Source organism: Sapajus apella, unplaced genomic scaffold (assembly GCF_009761245.1).
Source record: "Sapajus apella isolate SASKATOON/1434 unplaced genomic scaffold, GSC_monkey_1.0 scaffold97, whole genome shotgun sequence".
Classification (NCBI taxonomy): Eukaryota; Metazoa; Chordata; class Mammalia; order Primates; family Cebidae; genus Sapajus; species Sapajus apella.
Window position 1 is genome coordinate 7,001,917 of NW_022437037.1, and position 14,748 is coordinate 7,016,664.

At 41.0% G+C, this 14,748-nt stretch overlaps 1 protein-coding gene across 7 annotated transcripts in view; it reads right to left on the reverse strand.

The window, feature by feature from the left end:
• Positions 1-14,748, reverse strand: part of SETX (senataxin) — an 85,191-nt gene that overhangs the window by 68,411 nt on the left and 2,032 nt on the right. For all 7 annotated transcript variants that reach the window (XM_032257680.1, XM_032257678.1, XM_032257679.1 and 4 more), the window contains exons 3-5: positions 6,787-6,970; positions 4,800-5,010; positions 1,425-1,534 (exon numbers count right to left, since the gene is read on the reverse strand). In XM_032257680.1, the coding sequence (XP_032113571.1) occupies positions 1,425-1,534; positions 4,800-5,010; positions 6,787-6,963 (498 nt within the window). In that variant the 5' untranslated portion in view covers positions 6,964-6,970. The remainder of the gene's footprint in view (positions 1-1,424; positions 1,535-4,799; positions 5,011-6,786; positions 6,971-14,748) is intronic.

Below are 14,748 nucleotides of genomic sequence, written 5' to 3' on the forward strand. Positions count from 1 at the left end.
AGTTTCTCCAAATTTTCTCCATTTTCTCTTTCAAGTTCCTCTAGAGTTAAACTTAGGGAAAGGACCAATAGCACTGGTCTTCATTCTCTGTCAGGGCATGCATTTTTTTCATGTGTTTTTCAGGGATTTGGTTTGCTAGCTCATCCGACAGAGAAAAATTCTGTGTCCCTCCTACTACTACCCGTCCCCTTTCTAAATATAAATTTGGGCTGGTTTCTATCCATCCCTCAGAGTCCTGCTCCAGATCTAGGTCTACTGTCGGCAGCTCAGGTCACAAAACCTTTGGTCACATAAGGGCAAGGAAGACTCAGTCATCAAGACTGCAAGTGCTTGGCCCAGGTCCTGGTTACAAGACCAGACCTGTTTCCTCCATATGTACACAGCTTTTTAAAAGCCAGTGAACCTTCGTAATGCTTTGGCAACCTTCTTTCACAGGCAGAGGAGCACCCCCATCTGCTCACTCCTTGTTTGAAGTACAAAGTTTGGCTTTGGTTGTTTGCCTTGCTTGGCGTATACTTCTAATTCCGGTCCTGCACAAGCTGAATCCCCAGCTACCTACCACCACCCAGGCCTACAGGTTTCCACTCATTGATTACTTTGTGTTTCTGTTCCACTGCTGGTCCACAGAAATAGTTTTCCTTTTGAGGAATGTGATGATACCTCTTTTATTTTCTCCTTTCAGATTTTTTTCTATCATTGTTATGTGTTTGGCCCAGAAGAAAACTGAAATTCACCATCATCTTGACTGGCAATCCCATGACCATGCTTTTTATTTGCTGCTTTTTAAAAACCACCATTTTTCTTGCCTCACATTGGCAGAACAGCTTTTCCTGGCTACTGGCTTAACACAGTCAGTTCTAGGTGGCATTATGCATGAGACCTGAAGCATAGACTGTCTTACCACAAAAGATGACCTTAGCCATCAGGGCTATTTCAGGTTTCAATGCTATCTGTTCTGTTCCTGCTCACTCACTGTCCTGGCTTTTGTCCTTCTTCATTTCCAGCACCAGAATTTCCCAGTTCCCCTCCATACCTCCCTTTGTTTTAACTCTCATCTATCTGCAAAATAAATTTTCAAATGTTTTAACCAGTTATTTCCATGTGTTTGGAGTGGGACAAGCAGGTAAGAAAGGCAAGAGAAGCGTTCTTCTTGAGTTCAATTCAACGTACTGAAAGAACACCAAGTTATTCCCGCTTGTCTTTTAAGCTCAAGCATCACCTGTCAGTAAGTATTCCCCTATCCTCTCAGCTCAGATCCCCTCTTATTTACCCCACAGTAGCCTCTACTTAACTGCAGTAAATTTTAAAGCAAGAAAAATCTTAGCTAACTTTTTAAACAAAATCCACACCAAAAACCTCTATTACAGCTACCTATAGGTACAAAAGTACAACATATCCTTCTATTGCCCAGCACTCACACTCACCATTTCATTGGGATGGACCAAAAACAAATAGATCCCTGGATGTTTGTCAAACACCTGAAAGGAGCAATTGGCTTGTTCCATCCGACAAAGTGCTTCAACACATAACTCATCTAGAGAGAAAAATATAAGTTAAGTAAAACATATAAATCTCATCACCTTATCAAGATTCCCTAAATTAGGCTCCTTGGGTTACTCTATAAATAAATGAAAATTTGCTTTTTTTTTTTTTTTTTTTCCCCCAAACTGAGGCATAAAAATGCTCATATTGTAAATGCGGGAACAATATTTGCATATCTGGAAGACTAAATCTGTTGATCATAGGGTGTTGTTAGAAAGTATTCTCACCTTATTAAAATATATCTCTTTTTTTACACTTAGCATAATTATCTCCAGAGGGAATATGCAGAAGACCTGTAACCATATGGTTATAGGTCCAATTCCATGTGTATTTTATGTTTTGATCCACCTAGACTTATCTGATATAAAACAAGGAACAAAATCAGCTTTACCCCTAAATAACTAGCTGTCCTGCTCCCATTTATTGAACAATCCATTTACTCTTTCAGATTAATCAGCTTTTAGCTGTAAAATTTCAAAAAATATTATTGCTTTTTCAAATTACATTTTCAATATTATAGTTCTTTGACTAGTGACAGACGTTGGCTTTGGGGATGGGGAGATATAATGATTGGAGAGGCACGAAGGGAGCTTCTGGGATGTTGATAATGTTTTGAAGCTTGATCTGGATGCTAGCTGCACAAACGTGTTTAATTTGCAAAGAAAATCAAGCTTATATACTTTTATGGATAGATTATTCTTTAATAAATACTTGAAAATGTCTCAGAATTTTCCAATCTAGTTACTTTGAATTTATTGATTTAGACAAAATTGACTTGTCTAATCATGTCTTTAGATCTTTTCAGTTTACTGAAAATATGCTAAATGGAGAAACAAGTTAAATAGCAGCACAGGAAAGAAACCAGAAAAATCTATGAAGTGTGTTATTCTACAGAGCAAATATATGCCCTCCTCAAAAAGTCAAACTTGTGGCAAAAAAAAAGATAAGGGTACATGTTGGTTTCCCTACAAATACAGTTGGTACATGCATGGCTGTGGTTCCAGGGTACCCATGTATACCAAAAGCCACACATAGCTGAGTCCTGTAGTTGGCCCTGAGAAACCAGCATACACAAAAAGTCAACCCTCCATAGAAGTGGGTTTTACAACCCATGAATACTGTATTTTTGATTCAATTTTGGTTGAAAAAAGATCCATGTATGACTGGATCTGCACAGTTCAAGGGTCAACTGAAGACTATTTTTTGTTTTTTTAGAGACAGGGTCTTGCACTGTTGCCCAGGATGAAGGACAGAGTTATGACCATGACTCATTACAGGCACAACCTCCTAGGCTAGAGCGATCCTCCCACCTCAGCCTCCTGAGTACCTACCTAGGAATACAGGCACATGCCACCATGTCCAGCTAATTTTTATTTTTTGTAAAGATGGGGGAGGGAGGGTGTTGCTATGCTGCCCAGGCTGAGAAGACTGTTTTGAATTAAAAGAGCTGTAAGAACTATGAACCAAATGCAATGTGTGGTCCCTGACTAGATTCTAAGTTCAGCAAATCAGCCAAAAACACATTCGCCACTATTGGGAAAATATGAAAATGAACCACATTTTCGCATTGTTATTTTGAGCGGGACACAGTGGCTCATGCCTGTAATCCCAGCGCTTTAGGAGGCTGAGGTGGGTGAATCGCTTGAGGTCAGGAGCTTGAGACCGGCCTGGCCAACATGGCAAAACCCTGTGTCTACTAAAAATACAAAAAAATTAGCAGGTGTGGTGGTGCGTGCCTGTAATCCCAGCTACTCGTGAGGCTGAGGCAGGAGAATTGCTTAAACCCGGGAGGCGGAGGTTGCAGTGAGCCAAGATCATGCCACTGCCCTCCAGCCTGGGCAACAGTGAGACTTTAAAAATATATATATTGTTAGATTTGATAGGCTAGGGAAATGCCTTTACTTTCAAGAGATTCATATTATGAAATGCAAATGTAAACAGCCAAAATCTAAACAGCTATAATAAGCCATACCATGGTGATTAGTGAAAATTACTACAGATAAGCGTCTCTCAACCAGGGGTGATTTTAGACCTCACCATCCCCCAAAAGGGATATTCAGTAATGTCTGGACACATTTTTGGTTGTCACAAAGGAGAGAGGGAGCGCTACTGCCATTTAGTAGGCAGAAGCCAGGGATGCTGCTACACACCCTACAATAGATGGCACAGCCCCACACAGCAAAGGACTATCCAAAATGGCACCAGTGCAAAGCCTGAGAACTCTGCCACAGATATACTACAAGAATAAAAATTATTATTTTACTTTTTTGAGACAGAGTATCAATCTGTCACCCAGGCTGGAGTGCAATGGCACAATCTTGGCTTTCTGCAACCTCCGCCTCCCAGGTTCAAGCAATTCTCCTGCCTCAGCCTCCTGAGTAGCTGGGATTACAGGTGCCCATCACCATGCTCGGCTAATTTTTGTATTTTTAGTAGAGATGGGTTTCACTATGTTGGCCAGGCTGATCTCCAACTCTTGACCTCAGGTAATCTGCCTGCCTCAGTCTCCCAAAGTGCTAGGATTACAGGCGTGAGCCACCCTGCCCGGCAATAATGAAAATGATCAATAATTGAATGAATAGATGAACAGATACATGATAACGCAAATACAGCAAAAAACATCTGTACAATCTATGTGATGGATATATGGTGTTCACTCTATAGTTTACTTTTTCCATGTTTAAAAACTTTCACAATAAAATGTTGGGAGCCAGGAATAGTAGCTCGTGCTTGGAATCCCAACAATTTGGGAAGCTGAGGTGGGAGGACTGCTTGAGCCCAGGAGTTTGACACCTGCCTGGGCAATGCAACATAGTGAAGCCTCATCTCTACAAAAAAATACAACACAAAACTAGCTGGGCGCAATGGCATGCACCTGTAGTCCCAGCTACCCAGAAGGCTCAGGCATCAGTATTACCTGAGCCCAGGAGGCAGAGGCTGCAACAAGCCATGACTGTACCACTGCACTCCAGCCAAGGTGACAGAGCAAGATCCTGTCTATAAAAAACACAAAAACAATCTTCAGTTGTCCCCTGAACAAGGTAAGTTTGAACTGTGCCCCTAAAAATAGGTATTTTGTGTTTGAACTCAAAAAAACAAAAATGTTGAGGAAAAAAAAAGAAGTCCTAATTATATATCCTAAATATATGTTTAGCAAACAAATTTGCAATACAGATAAGCCTAAATTCTTATAATATTAAAATATTATAACAACATCAAATAACTGATATAACTTGAGGAACCACCAAGATACTCACTAACACGTTCATGTAGAAGCAAGTAAGGATATTTCAGTATTTCAAGAAGAGGAACTCGAAGCTTATTTTCAAAGTCTTGTCCAGTAATGTCAAACAGTGGCATCTCCCCATTGTTGTCTACTATATATAATTCATCATCATCTCCAATTTCTGCCTTCATGGATTTTTCAAAGTGATTTATGAGACGTAAGGTTTCTAACTCCCATAAAACCTAGAGGAAAATAAAATGGGCAGTGTGTGTTATGTCTTATTATCAATAAAATACACTGAACGTGATGACCTAGAAAGCCTTTTCCTAAGTTCAACAATTCTGAAATGTAAAGTATTAGAGATTATATTTTAAAGAAAACTATTTAAAATGTGGCCGCTTTTATGAAAAATGAGTACACACAGTATGAGGTGCTGGCCAGGCACAGTGGCTCACACCTTTACAGGTAATCCTAGCATTTTGGGACGCTGAGGTAGGACTGTTTTAGGTGAGGAGTTCGAGATCAGCTTGGGAAGTAAAGCAAGACCTTGTTGCCACCAAATATAGAAAAATTAGCTGGGCATGTTGCATGCCTATAGTCCTAGCTACTCTGAAGGCTGAGGCAGGAGAGTCACTTGAGCCCAAGAATCTGAGGCTATAGTGAGCTATGACTGTGCCACTGTACTCCAGCCTGGATGACATAGTGACACTGTCTCTAAGAGAAAAAGAAAACAAAAAAATAGTATGAGATGTTTAAACACTTCTCTTGTAGAATTTTTCTACACATCTCACATCACTATCAACTATATTAAAAAAAAAAAAAAAAGCAAAACTGAGGCCCTTATATGTCTTCCCTTCTACATTCCAGCCATAGCTAACTACCTTAGCCCAGCATATAGTATAAATACGCTGAATAGCTTCATTATTAGAAAACTTTATAAAATGCAAGTTTCTCAACACCAATCCATAACTAATCATCCTCTCCTCTATATACTGTATGTATCTCTATGGCCTACGCTGTTTTTTTCATCAAATAAACAAACCAAATATTCGAAGCTACATATTTAGAATTATATCTTTCACTTTGGTTATTATGACTGGAAAATATACTTCCCCTTAAAGGTTTATGCCATTTGCCCATTAAAAAAAGAATTTATTATTTCCAATTAAAAAAAACCCTGAGGGGTGGCCAGGGCAGGGGGAACAAAAACCCAAGACATTCAGATACATGCATGTATTACAGCACTGACCAAAAAATTAAGAAACAAATCCCCTCCCAATGGCTCTATTTCATAAAATTATTTTATACCAAAGTGACAGATCATAAAATTCTGTTCCAGGTTTCAATTCCATCAGTGCTAAACATTTACTCAGTACCTACTATATACCAGACAATGAGTTAGCCTTCAAAGTTGGCCAGGCATGGTGGCTCATGCCTATAATTCCAACACTGGGGGGCCAAGGTGCAAGGATCACTTGAGCTCAGGAGTTCAGGACCAGCCTGGGCAAAATAGAAGACCTTGTCTCTACAAAAAAAAATTTTTTTTAATTAGCTGAGCATACTGGCACACACCCATGGTCCCAGCTACTCATGAGGATGAGGTGGGAGGATGGCTTGAGCCCAGAAGGTTGAGACTGCAGTGAACCGAGATCACACCACTGCACTTCCAGCCTGGGCAACAGGGCAAAGACCTTGTCTCCAAAACATAGCAAAACAAACTATGAAAACCCATGTGGCCCATGGAAAATCATGAGACAGCACTTCCGCTTTCAGGAATTTGTCCTAAGAATATACTCAAATGTGTAAAATTATATAAGTATAATCACACCACTGCACTCCAGCCTGAGTGACAGAGCAAGACTCCATCTCTAACAACAACAAAAAAAAAACAAAAACAAAAAAACTCCACAAAGTTGAAATCATATCATCATTTTTCTGAATACTTCCCAACAGTGTCCAAACTTACTCTGTTCTAGCTATCAAGCTCTGAAAAATATTGTCCATCTAATATAAATTACCTCGTGCAAGTATGGCAATTCATCTCTTGCTTTGTGGTATTCAGCTACACACTCTAAACAGTAGCAGAGGTCTTCATTGGCTGTTTGAAATTCGCTGGATCGAGTGTTGGACGCATAGTGCTTTAGGAAGTCAGTGGTGGAAACACCACCTGGTGTACACCAACAACATGTGCTCATTCTGTACCTACAGCCAGAAAAAATAACATCAAGAAAAAACCAATTTCAGGTCTACTGTGTGTGAAGAATAGACACCCTTACAACTTGTGACCCTGGTCTTCAATTTAAAATGTGCCGCTACAGCCCAAATGTTCTGCTGGCTGGCTTATCAATCACTGTACTGACTAAACTCATAAAATCCTTCTACTTTTGACATATGAAAAATACAGAGGGCTGGGCCCAGTGGCTCACGCCTATAATCCCAGCACTTTGGGACGTCGAGGCAGGTGGATCACAAGGTCAGGAGTTTGAGACCAGCCTGGCCAACATGGTGAAACCCCATTTCTACTAAAAATACAAAAATTAGCCAGGCATGGTGGCAGGCGCCTGTAATCCCAGCTACTCAGGAAGCTGAGGCAGGAGAATTGCTTGAACTCAGGAGGCGGAGGTTGCAGTGAGCCAAGCCACACCATTGCACTCCAGCCTGGGTGACAGAGTGAAACTCTGTCTCAAAAAAAAAAAAAAAAAAAGAAAAAGAAAAATACAGAGAAGTCAAAGCATTGTATTAGAAATAAGTATCATATGGCAATATAAAGTTGTGCTACAGAGAAGGCTCAAAACTACACAGTACTGCTAGAAAATATACAGAAACCCAGACTTATCAATATTTTCAAAGTACAGATTTTGGAGTGTTCCAGTAATATATTAGAGGCAAACTCAAAAGCTCAGGAAAACTTTCACATTCCCAGTAGCCACATTTCAGAAATCTCTGGAAACAAAAATCCATAAATATTAAGTTGTGCCAATAACAAAAACTCATACAGATGTGAAAGCAAATGGAAAGCTGTCTATTGAGGGCTTCTAAAAGTTAGGCCCTGCAGAAGGTTGACCTTGGAGACCAAGTAATGCAGCCTGACCTCCTGTTATAGGTTAACTTCGTTACTTTCTTGTTCCCGGCTCCGACTAGATGTCACATGCAATAAAAGATCTCTAGACTGGGATAAAAGACCCATTAACAAAGAGATAAAAGAGCCCTGGACTACTACATCCTTAAGGTGGAAGGCTATATATACCCTTCCCAAAAGGAACACTGCCTATAACTCATTAAATTGCTGTAACTAGGAACTAGCCTTGTATAGAAAACATCAAATCCTGTTAAGCTTCATCAGACCTTTCCTATATAAATGACCCTATAATGACCCTCAAAACCTCTCCGCTTCAGAGCATTGACCCTATCTTCTGGAGTCTAGATCATCCCAGCTGGCCATCCTCAAACTTTATGTTCAAATAAACAATATTTAATCATACTGCCTGAATCTCATTACTCAGTTTGACACAGAGAGAGGGATTTTCTCTTGTTTTGAAAGCACGGGCACATGAACTTGCATATATGCATGAACTGCTGCCCATAACTCACTGCTCCTCAATGCACTATAAACTCTGACAACTACAAATGCTAACAACCTATTGCGCTACTAACATTAATTAATGCTTTTTAGATTAATAGTTTTTTACCTTCTTCAACTTTTTGTTTTTATAACAACATCAGAGCCTCTACAAATCCAAAAGTGAAAGGGTTAAAATGAAATAACCTTCCAAATCCTAGCAATTTTAGAGAGCAAAGTAACAAGACAGTAGCAGGAAGAAAATCCCAAGAACTAAATTTGGCAAAAATTTGAATGAAGACATATAAGGCAAGTATAGCCGGGTATGGTGGCTTACACCTGTAATTCCAGTACTTTGGGAAGCCAAGGCAGGCAGATCACCTGAGGTCAGGAGTTCGAGACCAGCTTGACCAACATGGCAAAACTCTGTCTCTACCAAAAATACAAAAAAGAAGCCAGGTGCGGTGGTGCACATCCGTAGACCGAGGTCAGTCCAGGCTGCGGCAGGAGAATCGCTTGAGCCCGGGATGCAGAGGTGCAGGGAGGTGGTATTGCACCACTGCACTCCAGTCTGGGTGACAGTGTGAGACAGTTTCAAAAACAAAAAAAGTTACATAAGGCAGGTTTATCAGAAATAGAGACAGCATGAAACTGAGAAGATCAGCAAACAGCGTATAAGCCAGAATCCCAAAAGGTCTCCAATTCTAATGAGGTATAATCAAAGATCCTCTATTTTTTATCTCTATGACTAAATGCATATAAAAGCTAACAGAAAGCTCAGTTAGTAAACAGTGTATTCGCTAAATAAAAAGCAAACGTCTGCACTGATAATATAATCAGCTGGGACAGGAAAAATGCAAGTAGACCTGGAGGAATGTGTAATATCAGAAAGTCAACCTGAAATAGTCTCCGTGGCTAAAGCTAAAACATGTGAACAAAATAAATAACATGGGATTATTACCCAAAGTATAAAATATACATGAAGCCATACTGACATAAATAAATTACTGAACAAATAAGCGAGACAAATCTTCCTGATAAAAGCATTCCAGGCTGGGCGCAGAGGCTCATGCCTGTAATCCCAGCACTCTGGGAGGCCGAGGTGGGCAGATCACGAGGTCAGAAGTTCGAGACCAGCCTGGCCAACATAGTGAAACCCTGTCTCTACCAAAAATATGAAAAATTAGCTGGGTGTGGTGGTGTGCGCCTGTAATCCCAGCTACTTGGGAGGCTGAGGCAGGAGAATCGCGTGAACAAAGGAGGCAGAGGTTACAATGAGCTGAGATCAAGCCATTGCGTTCCAGCCCAAGCAACAGAGCAAGACTGTCTCAAAAAAAAAGGAAAAAAAAAAAAAGAATCCTATTCTTCTTAGGTATAAATCTCAGATGCACATATAGTACATAAAGAGATACACAATACATTGGTGGTATTAAAATTCACAGGAGGGACAATTTTTTTTTTTTTTTTCTTTTTGAGACGGAGTTTCCCTCTTGTTACCCAGGCTGGAGTGCAATGGCGCTATCTCGGCCCACCGCAACCTCCGCCTCCTGGGTTCAGGCAATTCTCCTGCCTCAGCCTCCTGAGTAGCTGGGATTACAGGCATGCACCACCATGCCCAGCTAATTTTTTGTATTTTTTTAATAGAGACAGGGTTTCACCATGTTGACCAGGATGGTCTCGATCTCCTGACCTCATGATCCACCCGCCTCAGCCTCCCAAAGTGCTGGGATTACAGGCTTGAGCCACTGCACCCGGCCTGGGACAATTTTTAAAAATGTTTAAAAGTCTCCATTGAAGGAGAAAGAAGGTTAGAAGAAGGTTAAGAAACCTAAGTAAGCTGGGCACAGTGGCTCATGCCTGTAATCCCAGCACTTTGGGAGGCTGAGGTGGGCAGAGAGCTTCAGGTCAGCAGTTCAAGACCAGCCTGACCAACAGGGCAAAACCCCATCTCTACTAAAAAAAATACAAAAATTAGCTGGGCATGGTGATGCACATCTGTAATCCCAGCTACTCGAGAGGCTGAGTCAGGAGTATCACTTGAACCTGGGAGGCAGAGGTTGCAAGTAAGGCAAGACTGCGTCACTGCACACCAGCCTGGGTGACAGACTGATACTGCGTCTCCAAAAAAAAAAAAGGAACCTAAGTGAAGATACTGAATATGAGGAATGGAAACGGGGCAGTGTGACATTTTTAATTAAGCATCACCATCACCCTAAAATTCAGAACACATAATCTTTACCAATGGGAAATCTGAAACACCTCAACAGAAATTAGGCTTGGCTGCTGAGGCTTCTGTGGCATAAAGCTAGTACCTAAAATAAAGCGATTTTTAAAAATCTTTAGCCAGGCACGGTGGCTCATGCCTGTAATCCCAGCACTTTGGGAGGCTGAGGCAGGCAGAGGACAAGGTCAGGAGTTCAAGACTAGCCTGGCCAACATGGTGAAACCTCGTCTCTACTAAAAATACAAAAATTAGCTGGGCATGGTGGTGCACATCTGTAATCCCAGCTACCCGGGAGGCTGAGAAGAGAACTGCTTGAACCAGGACCCGGGAGGCAGAGGTTACAGTAAGCTGAGATTGCGCCAAGGCACTCCAGCCTGGGCTATACAGAGTGAGACTCTGTCCCAAAAGGAAAAAAAAAAAAAATTCTTAAGTTTCTTCTTATATTCACAAATAATTATTCAGAAATGCATAAGCATATCAAATGTCAGTCATATGAATTGATTTTTAAAATTTATTTAATATTACTTTTCTATTTAAAAAAAATTTTCTTTTCTTTCTTTTTTTTTTTTTTTTTGAGACGGAGTTTTGCTCGTTACCCAGGCTGGAGTGCAATGGCGCGATCTTGGCTTACCGCAACCTCCGCCTCCTGGGTTCAGACAATTCTCCTGCCTCAACCTCCTGAGTAGCTGGGATTACAGGCATGCGCCACCATGCCCAGATAACGTTTTGTATTTTTAGTAGAGACGGGGTTTCACCATGTTGACCAGGATGGTCTCGATCTCTTGACCTCGTGATCCACCCGCCTCGGGCTCCCAAAGTGCTGGGATTACAGGCTTGAGCCACCGCGCCCGGCAAATTTTCTTTTTTTCTTAAAAAATAGAGATGGAGTTTCACCACGTTGGTCAGGCTGGACTCGAACTCCCGATCTCAGGTGATCCACCCACCTCGGCCTCCCAAAGTGCTGGGATTACAGGCGTGAGCCACCATGCCTGGCCAATATTACTTTTACTTATGCTTTTAAAGAGGTATGCTTTCTACATGGTTCTAAAAAGAATTTAGGGTAGCTTTCAACATTAAAGTATATATACAAAAGGACATTTAAAAATGAGATTTCAAAAAAAAAGAGAAATCGAAACTTATTTAGAAGGAATTTAATTTCATTAAGTTCTACATTAGGAGCCTCCTGAAAGCAGAGGAACAGGATAATATGAGTTATCCAGTTCTCATCGAAGGGAGTTTAAAAAAAAAAAAAGAGTATGTAGTTATAGCTGCAGAGTCCTGCCCTTTCCTGACACTAACTCTAACTCAATTACGTATTATTACTGCCTACCTAGTACAAGGGCACTGCAGACTAGGAAATGCCAAGTAACAAGGGATAAGGTCTTCAATATATTTCTGCAGAATTTAAAATCATTTTCTTCAAAAGAAGAATTACTTATACCTAAAAGGCCCACATCACACTACTAGTAAATTAAGTTTGCAGAAGCTGTTTTTTTCCAGTGACCTAGCTCAATAACGAAAGTGAACTTAGAAGACAAAAGAACAGAAAGTGAAACTTCATAGATTTCTCAAACACTGTTTTAAGGATGATTTCAGCAGCTGACAGACTGCAGTCAATTTGAGCTTTTTTTTCAATTTAAATCCCACTTAAGTGGGACTACCACACAAATAAAACATTGCGTACTTTTTTCCCCCACTTATCTTACTTGAAGCTCTAAATGTCATGTACTTTAAAATAATTACTAACAAAGGAGACAACAAAAGAAACCTTCTTCTAAGAAAATCACAGAATTTGCTTTTTATTTCACTCAGAGAGCTAGCTTATTTCCACATCCCAAAAAGCAAGGCTAAATTTTCTCAAAGTATATGGGAGTTACTGCCAAATAGGTAAGTGTCGTAGACCCTAGAAGATACAGAAAATACTGCTGCGGACCACATCAACAACAGAACATATGCTCCGTGGTTCTTCTTCAAAAGGCCACGTGTGTGTGGTTTACTCTCCAAATTTAAAATCATCACTGGCCTAAGCCCAGGAAAATCCAATTCCTAATGGCTAAGCCCAGGAAATCCCAATAGGGAATATTCTGTCTTTTAGGGGGAAAATTATTGCTTCTAAATGACTGTGAATCCTGTTAAGCTTCTGTACAACTCAGTTCTTCTTGAGGTCTATATTGTCACTTTCATCAGCCTGTAACCACTTGGAATCATTATTGAACGAGACAATACTCAAGTTGCAAAACCAAAATAAACTCAAACAAAAGCAACTCTCTGAGCACTCACTAAGAGATCTTATTTGTCAAAACCAAAAATATAGGATGCTTCACCATAGGTATAACTGTAATTTTCCAGACTTATCCTTAGGCTATCAATTTCTCAATATTAGCTAGCCAGAAACCTCAGATAACAATCTCTTTCTTCTGGCAGGGTGCAGTGGCTCACACCTGTAATCTCAGCACTTTGGGAAGTCGAGCCTGGTGGATCATCTGAGGTCAGAAGTTCAAGACCAGCCTGGCCAACATGGTGAAACCCTGTCTCTACCAAAAATACAAAAATGATTTGGGAGTGATGGTGCGCGCCTGCAATCCCAGCTACTCAGGAGGCTGAGGCAGGAGAATCACTTGAATCTGGGAGGTGGAGGCTGCAGTGACCCAAGATCGTGCCACTGCACTCCAGCATGGGAGACAGAGCTAAACTCCTCTAAATAAATGAACTCCTTTCTTCTACATTTCTCAGCTAAACATCTGGAAGTTTAGATTCACTAGCTCCCACTTCTTCGGCTCCTTTGCACTCTGACTTCTACCCTTACACTCTATGGAACGTTAAGTCCCTAATAATCTCTACATTACCAATCCAATAGGTTCTCAACTTGACTCTGCTGAAGCATATGAAAATGCTGCCCATGCTTTCTTTAGCTACACCATTTTTTGACATTTCTTCTACTTAGTCTCCTTCATAATTACAATCCTGCCTTTGTTACTCATATAAATATTAAAGTTTTCGAAGGCTTGTCCTGAGAATTCTAACCTATTCATTCAGTACTCCCTTTCTGGGTGACCTACTTCAAACCACTGCTTCAACTACTGCCTATATTGAAGCTGCCCAAAGACTAGAATGTATTGTAAAACTTAATGCAAGCAGGGTGCAGTGCCTCACACCTGTAATCTCAGCACTTTGAGAGACCAAGGCAGGAGGATCCTGAGGTCAACGGATCGAGACCATCCTGGCCAACAAGGTGAAACCCAGTCTCTACTAAAAATACAAAAATCAGCTGGGTGTGGTGGTGCACTCCTGTACTCCCAGCTACTCAGGAGGCTTGAACCCAGGAGTCGGAGGTTGCAGTGAGCTGAGATCGAGCCATTGCACTCCAACCTTGATGACAATGAGACTCCGTCTCAAAAAAAAAACCAAAACAAAAAACACAAACTTAATGCAATGATGCACTGTGTTCCACCTACTCAATAAATGACAGCATAGCCTAGAAATCCAGACAGATATATTCAACATCCAACTGCATACAGTGTATCTCTGCTCACATGTCTGACAGGTACCTCCAAGTAAACATGACCAGAACCCAACAAAGTCCTTCCCTTAAATCTGTTATCTGTTCTTTATTCCTTTGTTGATGGCATTACTGTCCATTCAATTTTCAAACCAGTAACCTAGGAATTATCCTATACACTCCTTCTACCTCAGCCACAGTCTCTGAGCTCTAGAGCCTACTCCTTAATTACGTCTCTACTTTCTTCTCAGTGCAACCACCACTGCCTTAATTCAATACATTTTCATTATTTGTCTGGATTACTGAAGAAGCCTCAATGATCTTTCTGCCTCTTGGTTGATCGCCACCAATTCTTCCACCAAAATGCTGCCAAAAGCCCAAAGCCCAAACTGGACTTCGAAAGCACAAGTGACTTCTCCTCCATTGTTTGGATAAAATTCAAATTGCTGAGCTCAACATACACAAAGCGGCCAGGCGCGGTGGCTCAAGCCTGTAATCCCAGCACTGTGGGAGGCCGAGGCGGGTGGATCACGAGGTCAAGAGATCGAGACCATCCTGGTCAACATGGTGAAACCCCGTCTCTACTAAAAATACAAAAAATTAGCTGGGCATGGTGTTGCGTGCCTGTAATCCCAGCGACTCAGGAGGCTGGGGCAGGAGAATTGCCTGAACCTGGGAGGCGGAGGTTGTGGTGAGCC